At 51.6% G+C, this 23,522-nt stretch overlaps 1 protein-coding gene across 2 annotated transcripts in view; it reads right to left on the reverse strand.

The window, feature by feature from the left end:
* LOC142465711 (pre-mRNA-processing factor 39-like) overlaps window positions 1–23,522 on the reverse strand; it is a 37,080-nt gene that overhangs the window by 9,239 nt on the left and 4,319 nt on the right. For both annotated transcript variants that reach the window (XM_075569929.1, XM_075569928.1), the window contains exons 5-11: window positions 20,774–20,941; window positions 20,511–20,682; window positions 9,071–9,178; window positions 6,742–6,906; window positions 6,401–6,527; window positions 1,210–1,478; window positions 12–196 (exon numbers count right to left, since the gene is read on the reverse strand). In XM_075569929.1, the coding sequence (XP_075426044.1) occupies window positions 12–196; window positions 1,210–1,478; window positions 6,401–6,527; window positions 6,742–6,906; window positions 9,071–9,178; window positions 20,511–20,682; window positions 20,774–20,941 (1,194 nt within the window). The remainder of the gene's footprint in view (window positions 1–11; window positions 197–1,209; window positions 1,479–6,400; window positions 6,528–6,741; window positions 6,907–9,070; window positions 9,179–20,510; window positions 20,683–20,773; window positions 20,942–23,522) is intronic.

Below are 23,522 nucleotides of genomic sequence, written 5' to 3' on the forward strand. Positions count from 1 at the left end.
GGTGACAGTACCTGGTGACACTGGAGCCGTGGTCCTCCAAGAACTCCAGGCGCCTCTGTGACAGGATCATCTTGACGTCATCGTGCAGACGGCTCTGGAGCGCGCGCTCCACGCACTGTACAGCGTCCTGCTCCCCCTGCGAAGCGTCTCGGGACACCTCAACCTCCAACAAGCTGAGGTGCAGGCGAGGGTCATCCTGTGAGAGCAGGGAGTCAGCGAGGGCAGCGTACCCGGGCACAGATTGTAAGCTCTGCGGGGCAGGGAGTCAGCGAGGGCAGCGTACCCGGGCACAGATTGTAAGCTCTGCGGGGCAGGGAGTCAGCGAGGGCAGCGTACCCGGGCACAGATTGTAAGCTCTGCGGGGCAGGGAGTCAGCGAGGGCTGTGTACTCGGGCTCTCTCCCACACCCCCCCCCCCTGCTCTCTCTCCCCCCTCCCCCCCTCCCCCGGCTCTCTCTCTCCCCCTCCCCCGGCTCTCTCTCCCTCCCCCCCCCGGCTCTCTCCCCCCCCCACACCCCTCCTCCCGGTCTCTCTCTCCTACCCCCCCCCCCGGCTCTCTCCCACCCCCCCCGGCTCTCTCCCTTACACCCCTCCCTCCCCCGGCTCTCTCTCTCCCCCACCCCCCTGGCTCTCTCCCACACCCCCCCTCCCCCTGCTCTCTCCCCCCCTCCCCGGCTCTCTCTCCCTCCCACCCCCGGCTCTCCCCCCCACACCCCTCCTCCCACTCTCTCTCCCACCGCCCCCCACCCCCCCGGCTCTCTCCCTTACAACCCTCCCCCGGCTCTCTCTCTCCCCCACCCCCCTGGCTCTCTCCCACACCCCCCCTGCTCTCTCCCACACCCCCCCTCCCCTGGCTCTCTCTCCCTCCCACCCCCGGCTCTCCCCCCCCCACCCCCTCCTCCCCCGGCTCTCTCCCCCCCCCACACCCCTCCTCCCGCTCTCTCTCTCCCACCCCCCCCCCCCCGGCTCTCTCCCTTACACCCCTCCCTCCCCCGGCTCTCTCTCTCCCACACCCCCCCCTGCTCTCTCTCCCACACCCCCCCTCCCCCGGCTCTCTCCCCCTCCCCCCCCTGCTCTCTCTCCCACACCCCCCCTCCCCCGGCTCTCTCCCCCTCCCACCCCCGGCTCTCCCCCCCACACCCTCCTCCCCCGGCTCTCTCTCTCCCACCGCCCCCGCCCCCCCGGCTCTCTCCCTTACACCCCCCCTCACCGGCTCTCTCTCCAGCGCCGCTGTCAGTACGTCCCGTGCGCCCGCCGGGTCGCCTTGGACCTTGAGCAGCAGCCGTGCCAGTTTGATGGCGTAGAAAGCTGCCAGCTCGGTGCCCGCGCTGCTCGTCACGGCGTCCTGCAGCAGCTGCTCCGCCTCGTCCAGGTGCCCGCTCCTCCGCTCCAGGCTCACCCGCCTCAGGCGCGCTATAGCCAGGCCGGGCAACGCCTGCTCCAGGTCACGCAGGATGGCGCGGGCGGACTCCAGCTGTCCTAGAGGGAGGAGAACCGCTAGGACCCGGGCACTTTGATACATTGCCTGGCACCTCTAAGGCTGCGCTTGACGTTGCGTCAAAACAAATGATTGAATCTGTAGCATGCGCTTATAGTAGGCGTGACGGAGCGACGGGGCGACGGAGCGACCCAAATCTCTGTAGTCAGTAGAATGTGATTTTTACAGCAACTGTCTCACCATGTGACAGGCTGTAACCAATCAGATAGCTTCTGATGCAGGGAGAGGGGGTGTGAGTGAGTGCAGGGAGAGGGGGGATGTGTGTGTGAGTGCAGGGAGAGGGGGGATGTGTGTGTGTGTGTGTGAGAGTGCAGGGAGAGGGGGGATGTGTGTGTGTGAGTGCAGGGAGAGGGGGGATGTGTGTGTGTGAGTGCAGGGAGAGGGGGGATGTGTGTGTGTGTGTGAGAGTGCAGGGAGAGGGGGGATGTGTGTGTGAGTGCAGGGAGAGGGGGGGATGTGTGTGTGTGTGTGTGAGTGCAGGGAGAGGGGGAATGTGTGAGTGAGTGCAGGGAGAGGGGGGATGTGTGTGTGAGTGCAGGGAGAGGGGGGATGTGTGTGTGAGTGCAGGGAGAGGGGGGATGTGTGTGTGTGTGTGTGAGAGTGCAGGGAGAGGGGGGATGTGTGAGTGAGTGCAGGGAGAGGGGGGATGTGTGTGTGAGTGCAGGGAGAGGGGGGATGTGTGTGTGTGTGAGAGTGCAGGGAGAGGGGGGATGTGTGTGTGAGTGCAGGGAGAGGGGGGGATGTGTGAGTGAGTGCAGGGAGAGGGGGGATGTGTGTGTGAGTGCAGGGAGAGGGGGGATGTGTGTGTGTGAGTGCAGGGAGAGGGGGGATGTGTGTGTGTGAGTGCAGGGAGAGGTGGGATGTGTGTGTGTGTGTGTGCAGGGAGAGGGTGGATGTGTGTGTGTGAGTGCAGGGAGAGGTGGGATGTGTGTGTGTGTGTGTGCAGGGAGAGGGTGGGATGTGTGTGTGAGTGCAGGGAGAGGTGGGATGTGTGTGTGTGTGTGTGCAGGGAGAGGGTGGGATGTGTGTGTGTGAGTGCAGGGAGAGGTGGGATGTGTGTGTGTGTGTGTGCAGGGAGAGGGTGGGATGTGTGTGTGAGTGCAGGGAGAGGTGGGATGTGTGTGTGTGTGTGTGTGCAGGGAGAGGGGGGGATGTGTGTGTGTGTGTGTGTGTGAGTGCAGGGAGAGGGGGAATGTGTGTGTGAGTGCAGGGAGAGGGGGGATGTGTGTGTGTGTGTGTGTGAGTGCAGGGAGAGGGGGAATGTGTGTGTGAGTGCAGGGAGAGGGGGGGATGTGTGTGTGTGTGTGTGTGTGAGTGCAGGGAGAGGGGGAATGTGTGTGTGAGTGCAGGGAGAGGGGGGGATGTGTGTGTGTGTGTGTGTGAGTGCAGGGAGAGGGGGAATGTGTGAGTGAGTGCAGGGAGAGGGGGGATGTGTGTGTGTGTGAGTGCAGGGAGAGGGTGGGATGTGTGTGTGTGAGTGCAGGGAGAGGGGGGGATGTGTGTGTGTGTGTGTGTGAGTGCAGGGAGAGGGGGAATGTGTGTGTGAGTGCAGGGAGAGGGGGTGTGTGTGAGTGCAGGGAGAGGGGGTGTGTGTGAGTGAGTGCAGGGAGAGGGGGGATGTGTGTGTGAGTGCAGGGAGAGGGGGTGTGTGTGTGTGTGAGTGCAGGGAGAGGGGGGGATGTGTGTGTGAGTGCAGGGAGAGGGGGGGGTGTGTGTGAGTGCAGGGAGAGGGGGGGTGTGTGTGAGTGCAGGGAGAGGGGGGGGTGTGTGTGAGTGCAGGGAGAGGGGTGTGTGTGTGAGTGCAGGGAGAGGGGTGTGTGTGTGTGAGAGTGCAGGGAGAGGGGGGATGTGTGTATGTGTGTATGTGTGTGTGAGTGCAGGGAGAGGGTGTGTGTGTGTGTGTGAGTGCAGGGAGAGGGTGTGTGTGTGTGTGTGTGAGTGCAGGGAGAGGGGGGTGTGTGTGTGAGTGCAGGGAGAGGGGGGGATGTGTGTGTGTGAGTGCAGGGAGAGGGGGGATGTGTGTGTGTGTGTGTGAGTGCAGGGAGAGGGGGGGATGTGTGTGTGTGAGTGCAGGGAGAGGGGGGATGTGTGTGTGTGTGTGTGAGTGCAGGGAGAGGGGGGATGTGTGTGTGTGTGTGAGTGCAGGGAGAGGGGGGATGTGTGTGTGTGTGTGAGTGCAGGGAGAGGGGGGTATGTGTGTGTGTAAGTGCAGGGAGAGGGGGGTATGTGTGTGTGTGAGTGCAGGGAGAGGGGGATGTGTGTGTGAGTGCAGGGAGTGGGGGATGTGTGTGTGAGAGTGCAGGGAGTGGGGGATGTGTGTGTGTGAGTGCAGGGAGTGGGGGATGTGTGTGTGTGAGTGCAGGGAGTGGGGGATGTGTGTGTGTGAGTGCAGGGAGTGGGGGATGTGTGTGTGTGAGTGCAGGGAGTGGGGGATGTGTGTGTGTGAGTGCAGGGAGTGGGGGATGTGTGTGTGTGAGTGCAGGGAGTGGGGGATGTGTGTGTGTGAGTGCAGGGAGAGGGGGATGTGTGTGTGTGAGTGCAGGGGGAGGGGGATGTGTGTGTGTGTGAGTGCAGGGAGAGGGGGATGTGTGTGTGTGTGAGTGCAGGGAGAGGGGGATGTGTATGATTGTGTGTGTGTGTGAGAGATTGTGTGTGTGATTGTGTGTTTGTCAAGTGAAACACACTATATTAACTTTAAAATAGTAAATTCTCCCATAATTTAAAGTAAAAGTAAAGTAAATTCAGCACAAACAGAAATTACACCTCCTCTCCGTTTCAGCCTTCCCCCTCGCTCTCGTCTCCGCCCCTCTGCCTTCCCCCTCGCTCTCGTCACCGCCCCTCTGCCTTCCCCCTCGCTCTCGTCACCGCCCCTCTGCCTTCCCCCTCGCTCTCGTCTCCGCCCCTCTGCCTTCCCCCTCGCTCTCGTCTCCGCCCCTCTGCCTTCCCCCTCGCTCTCGTCTCCGCCCCTCTGCCTTCCCCCTCGCTCTCGTCTCCGCCCCTCTGCCTTCCCCCTCGCTCTCGTCTCCGCCCCTCTGCCTTCCCCTTCGCTCTCGTCTCCGCCCCTCTGCCTTCCCCCTCGCTCTCATCGCCGCCCCTCTGCCTTCCCCCTCGCACTCGTCTCCGCCCCTCTGCCTTCCCCCTCGCTCTCGTCACCGCCCCTCTGCCTTCCCCCTCGCTCTCGTCTCCGCCCCTCTGCCTTCCCCCTCGCTCTCGTCTCCGCCCCTCTGCCTTCCCCCTCGCTCTCGTCACCGCCCCTCTGCCTTCCCCCTCGCTCTCGTCTCCGCCCCTCTGCCTTCCCCCTCGCTCTCGTCACCGCCCCTCTGCCTTCCCCCTCGCTCTCGTCTCCGCCCCTCTGCCTCCCCCCACGCTCTCGTCTCCGCCCCTCTGCCTTCCCCCTCGCTCTCGTCACCGCCCCTCTGCCTCCCCCCTCGCTCTCGTCTCCGCCCCTCTGCCTTCCCCCTCGCACTCGTCTCCGCCCCTCTGCCTTCCCCCTCGCTCTCGTCACCGCCCCTCTGCCTTCCCCCTCGCTCTCGTCTCCGCCCCTCTGCCTTCCCCCTCGCTCTCGTCTCCGCCCCTCTGCCTTCCCCCTCGCTCTCGTCACCGCCCCTCTGCCTTCCCCCTCGCTCTCGTCTCCGCCCCTCTGCCTCCCCCCTCGCTCTCGTCTCCGCCCCTCTGCCTCCCCCCACGCTCTCGTCTCCGCCCCTCTGCCTTCCCCCTCGCTCTCGTCACCGCCCCCCTGCCTCCCCCTCGTCTCCGCCCCTCTGCCTCCCCCCTCGCTCTCGTCTCCGCCCCTCTGCCTTCCCCCTCGCTCTCGTCTCCGCCCCTCTGCCTTCCCCCTCGCTCTCGTCTCCGCCCCTCTGCCTTCCCCCTCGCTCTCGTCTCCGCCCCTCTGCCTTCCCCCTCGCTCTCGTCTCCGCCCCTCTGCCTTCCCCCTCGCTCTCGTCTCCGCCCCTCTGCCTTCCCCCTCGCTCTCGTCTCCGCCCCTCTGCCTTCCCCCTCGCTCTCGTCTCCGCCCCTCTGCCTTCCCCCTCGCTCTCGTCTCCGCCCCTCTGCCTTCCCCCTCGCTCTCGTCTCCGCCCCTCTGCCTTCCCCCTCGCTCTCGTCTCCGCCCCTCTGCCTTCCCCCTCGCTCTCGTCTCCGCCCCTCTGCCTTCCCCCTCGCTCTCGTCTCCGCCCCTCTGCCTTCCCCCTCGCTCTCGTCTCCGCCCCTCTGCCTTCCCCCTCGCTCTCGTCTCCGCCCCTCTGCCTTCCCCCTCGCTCTCGTCTCCGCCCCTCTGCCTTCCCCCTCGCTCTCGTCTCCGCCCCTCTGCCTTCCCCCTCGCTCTCGTCTCCGCCCCTCTGCCTTCCCCCTCGCTCTCGTCTCCGCCCCTCTGCCTTCCCCCTCGCTCTCGTCTCCGCCCTTCTGCCTTCCCCCTCGCTCTCGTCTCCGCCCCTCTGCCTTCCCCCTCGCTCTCGTCACCGCCCCTCTGCCTTCCCCCTCGCTCTCGTCTCCGCCCCTCTGCCTTCCCCCTCGCTCTAGTCTCCGCCCCTCTGCCTTCCCCCTCGCTCTCGTCTCCGCCCCTCTGCCTTCCCCCTCGCTCTCGTCTCCGCCCCTCTGCCTTCCCCCTCGCTCTCGTCTCCGCCCCTCTGCCTTCCCCCTCGCTCCTCTGCCTTCCCCCTCGCTCTCGTCTCCGCCCCTCTGCCTTCCCCCTCGCTCTCGTCTCCGCCCCTCTGCCTTCCCCCTCGCTCCTCTGCCTTCCCCCTCGCTCTCGTCTCCGCCCCTCTGCCTGACGTCACTCCCTTTGTAGTAAGAGAAGTCTCCAAATGTCAAATTACAACTTTTGCAAAGGCATCGAAGACTGGTGACGTCATCCGTATCCGGCACACCTCAGGCTGGGCACAGGGATATACAGGCTAGCACATACCATGCTTCTCTTCGAACGCTGCCCACTGGAGGTGCACGCTGGGTTTCAGGGGCAGGTGGATCTGACAAACTCGTTGGAATATTGAGCGGGCGGCGTCCACAGAGTGGCCCTCCATATACCGGACATACTGTGTGTACAGATACTCAGCATTATTATATAGCGCAGCGGAATCATCATCAGCATATACATACTCAATACCATACAACGCAGCGTGTTCATTATCAGTGTATAGAGATACTCAGCATCATTATACAGAGCTGTGCTCATTATTACTGTATAGATCAGTTGGCGTTATCGTATAGCAAAATATACTCTGCATCATTATACATTGATGCACTCACCGCCAGCCAGAACTCCTCATACAGGGCACAAGCCACCACACAGCGCTCATACAGGGTCACTATGCGCTCGTGTTCTCCCAGAGAGACCTCAAATTCCAGGTATTTCCGCCAGTTCTGCAGCTGACCACGATCCAGCGGGGTAACGTGGAAATAGGGGCGGGTAATCTGGGGGCAGACATAGGAATCAGCACGGGGAGAGAGTCAGAGCCACTGTGACCAAATGACAGGAACGTGGTTGATGGGTTAAAGGGTCAGTCCCACGTAGGGGCAAAGTGACCTAATGACAGGTACAGTGGTATGAAAAAGAAAGTACACCCTCTTTGAATTCTATGGTTTTACATATCAGGACATAATAACAATCATCTGTTCCTTAGCAGGTCTTAAATTTAGGTAAATACAACCTCAGATGAACAATAACACATGACATATTACACCGTGTCATGATTTATTTAACAAAAATAAAGCCAAAATGGAGAAGCTGTGTGTGAAAAACTAAGTACAGGCATACCCCGCATTAACGTACGCAATGGGACCGGAGCATGTATGTAAAGCGAAAATGTACTTAAAGTGAAGCACGACCTTTTCCCCACTTATCGATGCATGTACTGTACTGCAATCGTCCTATACGGGCATAACTGATGTAAATAAGACATGTGCAACAGGCTCTATAGTCTCCCCGCTTGCATACAGCTTCGGTACAGGGTATTGCTGTTCAGGAAGTGCTGACAGGCGCATGCGTGAGCTGCCATTTGCCTATTGAGCGATGTGTACTTACTCGCGAGTGTACTTGAAGTGAGTGTCCTTAAAGCGGGGTATGCCTGTACACCCTTACTGCTTCCATAGGAATTAAGATGCTAAGTAGCAGACAGGTGCTGCTAATCAAATGCCCTTGATTAATTGATCATCAGCAAGTGTGACCACCTCCTATAAAAGCCGAAGTTTTAGCAGTTTGCTGGTCTGGAGCATTGTGAGGTGTGTGAACACAATGCCAAGGAGGAAAGACATCAGCAATGATCTTAGAGAAGCAATTATTCCTGTCCATCAATCTGGGAAGGGTTATAATCCCATTTCCAAACAATTTAAAGTCCATCATTCTACAGTGAGAAAGATTATTCAAAAGTGGAAAACATTCAAGACAGTTGCCAATCTTCCCAGGAGTGGACATCCCAGCAAATTCACCCCAAGGTCAGACCGTGCAATGCTCAGAGAAATTGGAAAATATCCAAGAGTTACATCTCAGACTCTACAGGCCTCAGCATGTTAAATGTTAAAGTTCATGACAGTACAATTAGAAAAAGACTGAGCAAGTATGGTTTGTTTGGAAGAGTTGCCAGGAGAAAGCCTCTTCTCTCTAAAAAAAACATGGCAGCACGGCTTAGGTTTGCAAAGTTGCATCTGAACAAACCACACGACTTCTGGAACAATGTCCTTTGGACAGACGAGACCAAAGTGGAGATGCTTGGCCATAATGCACAGCGCCGTGTTTGGCGAAAACCAAACACAGCATATCAGCACAAACACCTCATACCAACTGTCAAGCACAGTGGTGGAGGGGTGATGATTTGGGCTTGTTTTGCAGCCACAGGACCTGGGAACCTTGCAGTCATTGAGTCGACCATGAACTCCTCTGTATACCAAAGTATTCTAGAGTCAAATGTGAGGCCATCTGTCTGACAGCTAAAGCTTGGCCGAAATTGGGTCATGCAACAGGACAATGATCCCAAGCACACCAGCAAATCTACAACAGAATGGCTGAAAAAGAAAAGAATCAAGGCGTTGCAATGGCCAAGTCAGAGTCCAGACCTCAACCCGATTGAAATGCTGTGGCTGGACCTTAAGAGAGCTGTGCATAAACAAATGCCCACAAACCTCAATGAACTGAAGCAACGTTGTAAAGAAGAGTGGGCCAAAATTCCTCCACAACGATGTGAGAGACTGATAAAGTCATACAGAAAATGATTACTTCAAGTTATTGCTGCTAAAGGTGGTTCTACAAGCTATTGAATCATAAGGTGTACTTAGTTTTCACACATGGCTTCTCCATTTTGGTTTTATTTTTGTTAAATAAATCATGACACAATGTAATATGTCATGTGTTGTTGTTCATCTGAGGTTGTATTTACCTAATTTTAAGACCTGCTAAGGAACAGATGATTATTATGTCCTGATATGTAAAACCATGGAATTCAAAGAGGGTGTACTTTCTTTTTCACACCACTGTGTTTAAAGGGTCAGCCCCACGTAGGAGCAAAGTGACCTAATGACAGGTACGTGGTTAATGGATCAGTCCCACGTAGGAGCAAATTTATCTGTCATTCTTCCCACTTACCGCCTCTTCATAGTTCCAGCGTTTCATGATCTCGATGTCGTTAAGGAAGAATAATTGGTTCCGGATCATTATGATCTGCTCCCGCATCTTCTCCTGGTATTCAAGATCCTATAAAAGTCATAACAAAGTGGCATTGTTGCAGGGTACATGCAACTACACACGTGGGTTTCTTGCCAAGGCTTATTTATTTTGCCTTAACAGATATACAACACACAAAACAAAAATAGCTTTTCTTCAGCAAAAACAAAACGAAAGTGTTTCTCTTTAGCAGACAGTGTGTAACTCAGGCAGCAATCCCTTTTATTTATTCATTTTTACTTATAAAATATTTTACCAGGAAGTAATACATTGAGAGTTACCTCTCGTTTTCAAGTATGTCCTGGGCACAGAGTAAAACAAATAATACATGGTTACAAGTACAGTTACATAAATGAACAAGGTATACATTATATACAAGACATTGCGTGCACAGTTAAAGAAAATATATATTATGAGCGTATGAAACAGTTACAGACCAGATTAAAGTGTGAGACAGCCTTTAGATTTTCTAAGCAGGAGACAGACAGTTTATAATTCAGTTACTTTGTTTATCAGACCTTGTATCAGGAAATCTCTTTAGCAGCAGCTTACTCCTCTCTCATCAACAACCAAGATCCATGTGTCTATAGCCTGGGTTTTAACACACCTTGATTAGGCAGCTGGGATCCAACTAATTGTCCTGAGGTTCCCAGCTGAAGTTAACCTAGTCAGTGCTGCACTGCAGACTAGACATAGGTTTTCCAGGCATATAACTGGTGGCTTTTATTTACCCTGTCACATTCCTCCCCTGTTAGTGTGTGGCTGGGGCTACGCACGGCTGAAGCCCGACCATCCACCCCTTCTCTAGAAAAGAAGTCAGCATTTGCGTTCTCTTTTTCCGGCCTATGCTGAATCTCAAATGAGAAGGGTTGTAGGGCCATATACCACCTAGTCAATCTAGCATTGGAATCCTTCATGCTATTTAACCACTTCAGTGGAGCATGATCCGTCACCAAAGTAAAATGGACTCCTGCCAGGTAATGCCTCAAAGACTCGATTGCCCACTTTACTGCGAGGCACTCTTTCTCAATCACTGAGTAGTTCTTTTCCCTTGGGAACAATTTCCTACTCAGGAAAAGGATAGGATGTTCAACTCCCTCAAACTGTTGTGACAACACTGCCCCTAGCCCTATCTCTGATGCATCTGTTTGCACTATAAAAGGGCTGTTGAAGTCTGGGCTTCTAAGGATGGGACCCTCTGATAGACACCTTTTTATGTCCTCAAAGGCTCTCTGACAATCCCTTGACAAGGTAGAAGAACATTGTTCAAATATAGTGCTCAAGTGACAAAATATGTAATAAACAATAATTTCTTGATTGAAGGTCATAGGCTGGGTTTAAGGTATATATAAGTGAGTGAGGTATATATGGGTGAGTATATGTGTCTGACACCTGAATAAATGTCCTGGTGAGTGTGGGTAATGGAGATATGAGCCCCACACCCTCACTGCCAATGTGGACTGGTACTGACAACTTGTAAAAACACCAATAAAATACCTCTAAGTACTGTTTGAAGTACAGACTCACGTGACCTTGCCCATTGTGCCTTCTGGGAAGCGTGCTTCTGCCAGTTGAGATAATTCAGGTAGCCACAAGTGTAGAGATGCAGCGCACAGCAAAGAACTGGATCCACAGGACAGCAGCAGTTTGATAAAAGTAAAGTTCTTTATTGAAAAGTCATGGTGCAGACAGGAATGGGTGCAGGAAAAAAGCCTCTGCCTCTAACGCGTTTCACGCCATTGTGTGACGAAGCGCCATACAGGCGTGAAACGCGTTAGAGACAGAGGCTTTTTTCCTGCACCCATTCCTGTCTGCACCATGCTTTTTCAATAAAGAACTTTACTTTTATCAAACTGCGGCTGTCCCGTGGATCCAGTTCTTTGCTGTGCGCTGCATCTCTACACTTGTGGCTACCTGAACAAGCCCTTGACCACACCACTTGTGTAGGGGCACACTTTTTTGTGAGGTCCGTTAAAGGGGCTGCCACTTCCGAGTAGTTGGGGATGAACCGCCGGTAGTACCCTGCTAAACCCAGCAGAGAGCGTACCTGTGTTTTTGTTTGGGGGGTCGGAACTTCTTTCAGGGCAGCTACCTTGTCGGCTAGTGGCCTTACTTTTCCACCTCCCACTGCATACCCTAAATATTTGGTTTCCGCTTTACCAAAGGCACATTTCTTAGGGTTGGCTGTGAGCCCTGCCTCTCTTAGAGATTTGAGGACCGCTTTCAGCCTATTTAGATGGGCCCGCCAGTGTTTACTATAAATGACAATGTCATCTAGGTAGGCTGCGGCATAAGTCCTATGGGGCCTCAGTATCTTATCCATGAGTCTCTGAAATGTGGCTGGGGCTCCATGCAGTCCAAATGGCATTGTCACAAACTGGTATAAACCCATGGGAGTGGCAAAGGCTGTTTTGCATTTGGACTTTTCCTCTAAGGGTATTTGCCAGTATCCTTTTGTCAAGTCCAACGTGGATATATATTCCGCGTTACCAAGGGCGTCAATTAATTCGTCCACCCTTGGCATCGGATATGCGTCAAACTTGGACACCGCATTGACCTTTCGGAGGTCCACACAAAATCTTACCTTCCCATCGGGTTTAGGGACCATAATTAGTGGACTACACCACTCACTGCACGATTCCTCAATCACTCCTAAGTGTAACATTTCTTGTACCTCCTTCTCTACCAGAGCCCTACGACTTTCAGGCAACCTATAAGGACGGGAACGTACTTTTACCCCAGGTGCTGTCTCGATTGCATGGGAAATTAAGTTAGTTTGTCCTGGTAAGTCAGAAAAAACATCCTGGAATTGTGTAATTATTGCTAACAAGTCCCCTTTTTGTTCAGAGGACAACTGTTTACCCATTGGGATTTTATCGTCACTCACGATGTTCTCCCGTGGAGGCTGAGGACCCAAGTCCGTTTCCTCCTCTACCGGGTGGATGAATAGAGACCGCTGCATCTTCCAGGGTTTCAGCAAGTTCACATGGTAAATTTGTTTACCCTTCCTGGACCCTGGTTGAGCGATCTCGTAATCCACATCACCCGTACGGCGGAGTACTTCGAATGGGCCCTGCCATTTGGCCAGGAGTTTACTCTCGCAACTGGGTAACAATAACATCACCTGGTCTCCTGGGTGAAACACTCATGCGAGCATTCTGATTGTAATGTCTCTCCTGACTGTCCTGGGCTGATCTAAGATTCTCCCTGGCAAAATGGCCGACCACATCTAGGCGCTTCCTAAGGTCTAGTACATATTGCCGGGTATTCTTAGAAGGGGACTGGTGTTCCTCCCAGGACTCCATTAGGAATTCTAGGATACCCCGGGGTTGGCGGCCATAGAGCAGTTCAAATGGAGAGAATCCTGTGGAGGCCTGGGGAACATCCCGCACTGCAAACAGCAGAAAAGGGAGAAGTTCATCCTAGGCTCTCTACTCTGAATCTACAAACTTTCTCAGCATCCCTTTTAGAGTTCGGTTAAATCTTTCCACCAATCCGTCAGTCTGTGGATGGTAGACCGATGTCCGAACAGACTTGACCTCTAGTAACTTTAAGACATCCTGCATCAGTTTAGCCATGAAATTTGTACCTTGGTCTGTCAACATAACCTGGGGAAGTCCAACCCGTGAGAATAGTTCCAACAACTTGTTGGCTACTTGCTTCGCCGTTGCTGTTCTCAGGGGGAACGCCTCAGGATATCTTGTCGCATAATCAACTATTACAAGGATAAACCTGTGTCCTTTCGCAGAAGGTTCTAGAGGTCCTACCAAGTCTACCCCAATCCTCTCAAAGGGAACTGACACCAAGGGTAGAGGAACCAAAGGGGCTTGTTTTTGTCCTTTTGGACTAGTTAGCTGGCACTCCGGACATGCTGCACATAGCTTAGCAATATCACTATGCATCCCTGGCCAATAGAATCGGGATGAAATACGGTCCAATGTTTTATCCCTGCCCAGGTGACCACCCGAAGGGACAGTATGGGCTAGAGTGAACACAGATTTAACAAACGCCTTGGGAACCAATATCTGTCTGGTGACCTCCCGTTTGTGTCTGCCTATTCACCCTATATAGGATATCCTTTGAAAGCTCAAAATGGGGGAATACTATCACCCCCTGTGCATCTAAAATCTGTTCATCAATTTTTACCACCTTGTCATACTGTCTAGCAAGGACTGGGTCTTCCCTTTGCTTCTGGCGAAAGTCAGGGAGGTACAGGTCTGGTAAATCTCCATGGCCCATATCCCCCTCCCTTTGGCCATCCCCAGCCATCACTTGTGACCTCTGACTACTAGAATGGTCACCTTGAGACCCAGATTTCTGCAACCAGTCCTGTTTGTCCAAGCGTCTTTGCTTCCGGGTCTTTTGAACCCGGTGTCTACTTGGAAAAAGGTCTGCCGAGAAGGGGAACAGTTTGCCAGGGTTCTCCTGAGCCCTAGAAGGAGGCTCCTCGTGAAAGACTGGGGCCATTAGGTCTGAAAAGAAAGGCCAGTCCCGACCGAGCACAACGGGGGCAGGGAGCCAAGGAGCGACTCCTACTTCGAGGTAAGCCTCCTGACCTTTTACCTGTAGCCGGATTTTGGCCGTCGGATAGCGTTTTACATCGCCGTGTATACATTCTATGCTCCACGGGGAGTCAAAAGAACACACGTTGGGCGGTAACAGTTCCTGTAGGACCAGAGTTTTCCCAGAGCCCGAATCTACAAGGGCCTGGACGGTTTTTCCCCCAATCAGGGCTGGAAGTAGCCAGGGATTGTAATTTTCCCCAGTAAAGGCCGAGGCGACGGTTCTGCTGAATGAACACTCCATCAGTGGACAGTCCACATACCGGTGGCCTTGTTCTCCGCAGGCGGAACATGGAGAGGGTTCCCTCGCAGGAGGGGGTTGTGGATAGCGCTCCGCTGGACCGGTTACTGGAGACCAGGCATCTGGTGGGTCCTGTGGGCGCCGTCCTCGGAAGTTCCTCTCATTTTGAGACGAGCCGACATCAGGAAGGAGATGAGGGTCTCTGCGGGGACCAGCATTTGGACTCCGTCCTTGCTGGAATGACTGCTCCTTCCGTTGGACTTGGCGGTTCCGTGACGGGCCGTAGGTTCCCCGTTGATCCGACCTCCCTCTTTGGGCGTCCGCAAGTGCCGGTGGAGTCGGGTCCAGGACACTCGCCTGCTGCTCAGCCCCAAGGAAGTTCTCCACGAGTTGGACCGCCAAAGCTAGGGTTTCAGCAGCGTGGCGTTTTACCCACGAGCGTGCGGAAGGGGGTATTATTTGTAGAAATTGTTCCAAAACCACCTGCTCAAGAATTGCCTCCTTAGTGCACTCCTCGGGTTGTATCCAGCGCGTACATAAGTCCAATAATCGCTGAGCGAGGACCCGGGGTCTCATCTTAGCGGTGTACTTCAGGCTCCGGAACTGCTGCCGGTAAGTCTCTGGGGTCAGACCTAAGCGATCCAGTATGTCGATTACTTGTCGGTAGTCCGTTGCCTGATCTGCTGGGAGGCACTGATATGAGGCCTGGGCTTCTCCTATGAAGAGCGGGACCAAAGCAGTTGCCCAGCGATCTGCAGCCCAGCCCTGAGCTTCGGCAACTCTTTCAAAAGTCAGTAAAAAAGCCTCTGGATCCTCGTTCGGAGCCATTCTCCTCAGGAGTATAGGGGGTCTGCTTGCTAGTTCTGCACTGGCAGACCCTTGGAATTGGGTCAGCAGCTTGGCAATCCGTTCATCCTGTGCTGCTTGTAGTCTTTCATCTCTCTCCGCTTGCAGCCGGGCCTGCTCCTGCATTAACTGTCCCTGCTGTTTGGTATGCTCCTGCATTAACAGTCCCTGCTGTTTGGTCTGCTCCTGCATTAACTGTCCCTGCTGTCTGGTTTGCTCACACAGAAACTCTTTCAACATTTCTTCCATTTGTGTGTGTGTGTGTGTGTGTGTCCCTTTAACTGCAGGAGCCTTTTGAAAAAAACCTTCCCAATTCTTTACACCATATGTTGCAGGGTACATGCAACTACAGACGTGTGTTTCTTGCCAAGGCTTATTTATTTAGCCTTAACAGATATACAACACACAAAACAAAAATAGCTTTTCTTCAGCAAAAACAAAACAGTTTCTCTTTAGCAGACAGTGTGTAACTCAGGCAGCAATCCCTTTTCTAAGCAGGAGACAGACAGTTTATAATTCAGTTACTTTGTTTATCAGACCTTGTATCAGGAAATCTCTTTAGCAGCAGCTTACTCCTCTCTCATCAACAACCAAGATCCATGTGTCTATAGCCTGGGTTTTAACACACCTTGATTAGGCAGCTGGGATCCAACTAATTGTCCTGAGGTTCCCAGCTGAAGTTAACCTAGTCAGTGCTGCACTGCAGACTAGACATAGGTTTTTCAGGCATATAACTGGTGGCTTTTATTTACCCTGTCACAGGCATCCTGTACCTGAACAATCCTATGGGTATTGCAGTTATGGTGACACCTGGTGGCTGTTGTGTGTGTGTGTATGTATGTATATGTGTGCGCGCATACGTGTGTGAGAGCGCGTACGTGTGTGTGCACGCGTACGTGTGTGTGCACGCGTACGTGCGTGTGTGCGCATACGTATGTGTGTGTGCGCATTACGTGTGCGTGCGTACTTGTGCGTGTGTGTGCGTACGTACGTGTGTGTGCACGTGTGCGTGTGCGTATGTGTGTACACACCACACACACACCACACACACACACGATACCGGTTGAAGCACATCATCAAGGGACAGCACACAGGTAAATTGATCACAGGTTCTTTGTATTGGAAAAGTATTGTCTTTTTTTCAATACAAAGAACTTGTGATCAACTTACCTGTGTGCTGTCCCTTGTTACTTGTGTGCTGTCCCTTGTTACCTGAGTGCTGTCCCTTGATGTTGTGCTTCAACTGGTATCATATGGTCTATTATTGTGTTATGGGATAAGCACCAAACTTTGTTTACGTGAAGCGCAAACCCTATATACAAATTAAATCAAAATTGAACAAATACTAATTAATATCACCAATGGAGATGCTGCTGGTGTAGGGATTCGGAAACCCCTCAGGATATGGTACAGAAGCACTGAAAGCGCAAACTCCGCTGGTTGTATGGGGTGATCACTCAGGGAATCTGGAGACAGGAACTCTCATGCAGGTATAACAAAAAGAGAGAAAAAAGAGAGAAAAAAGAGAAAATAGTGGCACACAGTTTAATCAATAAAAAACGGAGCAAAGAAGCTCAGGCCACTCACATATTATAGATGTAAATACGGCAATGTGACCACTCGGGGTCCTGCAGCGGTGTTCAGCTGTTGAAACGGAGCGAGGGGAGTCTTTGTACATCAAACAGCAATTTCTCACGCTGCCTACTTCCGGATTCGGGTGACGTCATCAGTCTCGACAGCCAATGGGGATTTGGAACTCGTCTCAGACCAAGCCCCCCGGATACGCCGATATCGCCGATTGAAGGTAGCAAGTACTCAACTCAAATTTAAAACCACCGCTCCAAGTCGGCACACTGCAGGGGATGGTATTCCACAAGTGGCTCGAACTACCCTACGCGTTTCATTCGGGTGAAACCGAACTTCCTCAGGGGTGTATGAATACAGAGTGCAGAGTCCAGTTAAAATAGTCCCTAGGGGCGTCGACGTCATGACGCAAAAGGGGCCGGCGCAACAGTGACGGGTTCATAGCGAAGTAGTACAATAAATCATTTACATATATAAACAACACTACCATTATACAAACGGATATTAAAACACACAGAAAAATTATAATATCTAGAACTGGAGAAAATAATACATTCTGGGAGGGATGATGTATGTAGAGAATCTGGATAAAACAAACAAAATATTAGTAGACGAAAAGACATGTAACTAAAGCACTCACAGAGAATCTGACCATATAAAATTCTAAAAATATAATAACGACTTGAGTGCAGAGGTACTGATCTGATCTAAATGTCAAATAGATATATAAAGTACTGATAAAGTCTATATTACATTTAAAAAATGAAATAATTGTCCACAAAATCTTTTAGAAAATAACTATTGGGTGACCACATTTTAAAAGATTTTCTACCAGATCGAGCACAAGTGGTTTATTCGCAGGCACGGAATTTGAAAGATAAACTAGCTCCCATTCTCTTAAAACCATTACCCATTGAGAATACCTGGCTGTGCATTTAAACAAACCCTTTAGGTTTCTCACCCAAAGTGCAAGGCCTGTGGATATGCTAAAATTACATCTGACCGCTTCTCATCCAATGTTTCTAAGGAGACTTTTAAAATGAAGAATTGTATTAATTGTAAAAACGGTTCAGTCGTTTATCTGCTCCAATGTCCCTGCGGACTTCAATATGTAGGTGGTACTATCCGACCTCTACGTGTCAGGATATTGGAGCTTATTGGAAATATTACTAATGGGTTACAGAGCCATAACGTGTCCTTGCACTTTAAGTTAGTGCATCAGTGTAACCCTTTGGGTCTCTTATACCAGCGTATTGACATTGTGAAACCACACTGGACGGGTGGCAATCGTATCCAGGAAGTTTCCCAACAAGAAACCTTCTGGATACACAAGCTAAAAACTCTTAAACCTTTAGGTCTAAACATAGAGAGAGATCTAGTCTCCTTTTTGCACTAATATTACTATGCTCATTCAATATCTGGTCCCCTTTGCTTGTCTTAATGCTAATCTGATTTAACGGTGTAATTTATTATCTCGTCTATAGTATCATTATCTCCAATTCAGGGAGTTTAATTTTGTATATGTTTTTAATTAAAAGTTTTAATATTTTTAAATTTAGTTATTTTCTAAAAGATGTTGTGGACAATTATTTCATTTTTTAAATGTAATATAGACTTTATCAGTACTTTATATATCTATTTGACATTTAGATCAGATCAGTACCTCTGCACTCAAGTCGTTATTATATTTTTAGAGTTTTATGTGGTCAGATTCTCTCTGTGAGTGCATTAGTTACATGTCTTTTCGTCTACTAATATTTTGTTTGTTTTATCCAGATTCTCTACATACATCATCTCTCCCAGAATGTATTATTTTCTCCAGTTCTAGATATTATAATTTTTCTGTGTGTTTTAATATCCGTTTGTATAATGGTAGTGTTGTTTATATATGTAAATGATTTATTGTACTACTTCGCTATGAACCGGTCACTGTTGCGCCGGCCCCTTTTGCGTCATGACGTCGACGCCCCTAGGGACTATTTTAACTGGACTCTGCATTCTGCATTCATACACCCCTGAGGAAGTTCGGTTTCACCCGAATGAAACGCGTAGGGTAGTTGGAGCCACTTGTGGAATACCATCCCCTGCAGTGTGCCGGCTTGGAGCGGTGGTTTTAAATTTGAGTTGAGTACTTGCTGCCTTCAATCGGCGATATCGGCGTATCCGGGGGGCTTGGTCTGAGACGAGTTCCGAATCCCCATTGGCTGTCGAGACTGATGACGTCACCCGAATCCGGAAGTAGGCAGCGTGAGAAATTGCTGTTTGATGTACAAAGACTCCCCTCGCTCCGTTTTAACAGCTGAACACCGCTGCAGGACCCGAGTGGTCACATTGCCGTATTTACATCTATAATATGTGAGTGGCCTGAGCTTCTTTGCTCCGTTTTTTATTGATTAAACTGTGTTGCACTATTTTCTCTTTTTTTCTCTCTTTTTCTACCTGCATCAGAGTTCCTGTACACACACACACACACACACGACTTTTTTTGGGGGGGGCCCTGCTCATTTACCTGGCTCCAGTCCACGCATCGTCAAATGACGTCACATGACCCCGAGCATCATTTGAGGTAACGGGGGCAGGGGGGCTTGACACAGGGAGAGAGCAGGCGGGGGGTGGGCGGAGGCGCAGCGCAGGAATTTTGCGCACCCCTGCCTTCCACCTTTTAAGTTATGGTGGGTGAAAAAGGTGACAAAAAACCTCCACTGTATAACTATACCTTAAATAAGTTGTGGTGGGTAAAAATAAAAATAAATGACAAACACCCTCCACCGTATCGCATACAGCAAATAAACGTCAAATTCCAAGTCTCAGGCCGGTCTGTATCCTGCTCTTCCCCATTATCTCCACTGCAGCCGGGGATTCCTTAAGCCAGGCTCTGCGGCAGCCACAAGTCTGTAGGGGTCCATGCAAAAGGCGACACTGTGCTGATGTTACATGTCATTTCCCAGAATCCCTTGCTGCAGTAGGAAGTACTATATGCTAGGAGATAATGGTGCAAAGCACGGTTGCAGACCTGACACGTGTGAACGTGATCACAAGTGATACACACCACCTCTCTCCCCCCCGTGATCAGTGTGTGTATTACACCTGTATATCCCTATGGGTATCACGCAGTGACAGTGACACCCTGTGGTCACTGTCTATTACACCTGTATATCCCTATGGGTATCACGCAGTGACGGTGACACCCTGTGGTCACTATATGTATTACACCTGTATATCCCTATGACTATCATGCAGTGACGGTGACACCCTGTGGTCACTATATGTATTACATCTGTATATCCCTATGACTATCATGCAGTGACGGTGACACCCTGTGGTCACTATATGTATTACATCTGTATATCCCTATGACTATCATGCAGTGACGGTGACACCGTGTGGTCACTATATGTATTACACCTGTATATCCCTATGACTATCATGCAGTGACGGTGACACCCTGTGGTCACTATATGTATTACACCTGTATATCCCTATGACCATCATGCAGTGACGGTGACACCCTGTGGTCACTATATGTATTACACCTGTATATCCCTATGACTATCATGCAGTGACGGTGACACCCTGTGGTCACTATATGTATTACACCTGTATATCCCTATGACTATCATGCAGTGACGGTGACACCCTGTGGTCACTATATGTATTACACCTGTATATCCCTATGACCATCATGCAGTGACGGTGACACCCTGTGGTTCACTATATGTATTACACCTGTATATCCCTATGACTATCATGCAGTGATGGGGACCCCCTGTGGTCACTATATGTATTACACCTGTATATCCCTATGACTATCATGCAGTGACGGTGACACCCTGTGGTCACTATATGTATTACACCTGTATATCCCTATGGGTATCACGCAGTGACGGTGACACCCTGTGGTCACTATATGTATTACACCTGTATATCCCTATGACTATCATGCAGTGACGGTGACACCCTGTGGTCACTATATGTATTACACCTGTATATCCCTATGACCATCATGCAGTGACGGTGACACCCTGTGGTCACTATATGTATTACACCTGTATATCCCTATGACTATCATGCAGTGATGGGGACCCCTGTGGCCGCTGTATTTCCCAGAGCTATATATGCGTATACACACCGAGACAGGGTCCTCGGGCACGGCGGCGGTGTCGTCCTCCGCTGCAGTGGGAGAGTCATCAGTGGCTATCTGGTCGTTCTCCTGCTCGGACACTACCTTGGTGCGGATCCACTGGAATTCCTCCGGGGTAAGGATGTCCCGGGGGGGGTTAGAGGAGACGTGCTCCTTAAAACTGGAGGGAAAGGGGAGAGAGAAGAGAGTTGGGGCGGGGGGCGATAGAAAGAGAGCGGGGGATGGGAGATAGAGACAGACGATCCCCTCACCTGTCGTAGTGCTGCCGGTAGAGATTGGTCGGGACACGTAGCACATGGTCATACAGCGCGGTGACAGCTCGCAGATTCCCCTGCTCCGCCTCCCACTTTGTGTACAACTCCCACAGCTTGTCCGAGTGGAAATTCAGCCCCGCACTCGCCACCGCCGACTTAAATACCCTGCAGGGGTGGGAGAGGCGTCACTGGGGGCCGGCATTACCCCCCCCCCCAAACACTGCAGGGGTGGGAGAGGCGTCACTGGGGGCCGGCATTACCCCCCCCCCCCCAAACACTGCAGGGGTGGGAGAGGCGTCACTGGGGGCCGGCATTACCCCTCCCCCATACACTGCAGGGGTGGGAGAGGCGTCACTGGGGGCCGGCATTACCCCCCTCCCAAACACTGCAGGGGTGGGAGAGGCGTCACTGGGGGCCGGCATTACCCCCCTCCCAAACACTGCAGGGGTGGGAGAGGCGTCACTGGGGACCGGGCATTACCCCCCCCCCCATACACTGCAGGGGTGGGAGAGGCGTCACTGGGGGACGGGCATTATCCCCCCCCATACACTGCAGGGGTGGGAGAGGCGTCACTGGAGCTTAGAGCTGTGACCATGCAGCAAGCTTAAGCATATAGGGAACCATGTTAAAAATGGTTTTGAAGCAAAAAGTGGCACTGTGTGCTCATTTGCATGTCATTTCCCAGAATCCCTGGCTGCAGTGGAAGTGCTGTGTGATAATGGTGAAAGGCGGGGTTGCTGACCTGTCTAAGACATGCAAATGAGTATACAGTAATATTTCCATTTGCTCTCTCTTGTATAGCTCTGTCTTATTTTAAACAGTTCCTAGGATTCTTGTCTGTGATTTATATTTTCTGATATATATCAGTGCTAGAAAGAGAGACATTTTTCTGAGTTCTTTATCTTCCTGAGAAAATCAGTGTGTGTTTTATCTTTGTGAGAAACAGGTATGTCATTTAGTCTAGTTACCGTAGGCAAGAGAAATAATTTATAGCTCTTTGTCCTGAGCGTATAAGAAGGGAGCAATGTTAAGCATCCGTTACTACCTTCTTAGATACTGAAGACTAAAGCTGCGCTTATAGTACCGGCGACAGCGACGCGACCGATGACGTCACCCGTCAGCATTGCGATAGTTGTATCTGAAGTTTAGGCGACGTCGTTGGCTACAAGGCCAGTGACGTCATAAAAGGGGAAGGCAGAGGGACAGAGAAGCTCTCTGATTGGCCATAAGGGGAGACCGTTGCTGAAAAAAACTAAAATCAAATAACCATGATTACCAGATTTTTGGTAGCGCTGTTGCTTGGTCGTGCACTATAAGTGCAGACGACGGCGACAATGCAATTGTTTTTGACGCGACGTCGCCTCAGCCTCAGTATGTCTCTAACTCTATTCATATATCTCCATCTCTCCTTCCTTCCCCACTTCTCAGCTCACATGAACTCCTTTCTTACCTGCGTCCTCTGACACCACACAGCTATATCCCCTGCACTAAAAAACACCCTTACAAATCATCCTCAGACATCCTCTTTCTTTCCATGCTTCTCCTCCTTGCTTCTGGGGATATCTCTCCCAATCCTGGTCCCTGCCTGATTCCTACATGCGCTCGTCCTCGTCTGCCAATTGCAACCTCTACTCCTTCTGGTGTCAACCCCTTTAACCTCATACCCATCCCCTGCCACCCTCCCTCCTCTCTCCCTTTCTCCTGTGCCCTTTGGAATGCTCGCTCCCTTTCTAACAAGTTCCTCTCTGTGCATGACTTCTTTCTCTCTCACTCTCTGCTCCTATTTGCTATAACTGAGACCTGGCTCACTCACTCCGACTCTGCTCTGGAAGCTGCCCTCTCTTATGGTGGCCTTTCCTTCTCCCACACTCCATGTACTGACGGCAAGGGTGGAGGTGTGGGGCTCCTGCTCTCCTCTCTCTGCCGTTACCGAACCCTTCTTATTCCTCCATCTCTTGCTTTTCCCTCCTTTGAGGCTCACACTGTCCAGATCTTCTCTCCTCTCCCGGTCATCTATCGCCCACCTACCTCTACTCATCCCCCTTCTGCCTTTCTCTCTCACTTTGAATCCTGGCTCTCTTTCTTCCTCTCCTCAGACTCCCCTGTTCTTCTCCTTGGGGACTTCAATTGCCACATTGATGACCCCTCTCTCACTTGGGCTTCCCGCTTTCTTTCTCTAACCTCTTCTTTTGGCCTTCAACAGTGGACTGCAGCCAGCACCCACAAGGATGGCCACTACTTAGACCTGGTTTTCACTAAGAACTTCACTCTCTCCGATTTCTCCATTTCCCCTTTTCCTCTCTCTGACCATCATCTCATCTCATTCTCTCTATCTCGCTTCTCCCCTTCTCCACCTCCATCTACCCCCCCCGGTTCTGCAGAAACCTGCTCTCTATTCACTTACCTGACTTTGAGTCCACTTTACGCTTCTCCCTCTCCTCTCTCAGCTCTGCTACAGACCCTGACAACCTGGTCAGGAAATATAACTCTGCCTTGTCCTCCTCTCTTGATTTACATGCCCCACTTTCTCTCTGCCGCACTCGCCCTTCTAACCCTAGACCCTGGCTAAATTCCCACACACGCATGCTGCGTTCCTCCACTCGTTCCTCTGAACGCCTCTGGAGGAAGTCTCACACTCTCGCAGACTTCCTTCACTACAAATGTATGCTATCCTGTTTCAACTCTGCCCTCTCGCAAGCTAAACAAGCCTACTTTTCTGCACTAATCAACATGCACAAGTCTAACA

Source organism: Ascaphus truei, chromosome 14 (assembly GCF_040206685.1).
Source record: "Ascaphus truei isolate aAscTru1 chromosome 14, aAscTru1.hap1, whole genome shotgun sequence".
In the NCBI taxonomy this organism is placed as follows: Eukaryota; Metazoa; Chordata; class Amphibia; order Anura; family Ascaphidae; genus Ascaphus; species Ascaphus truei.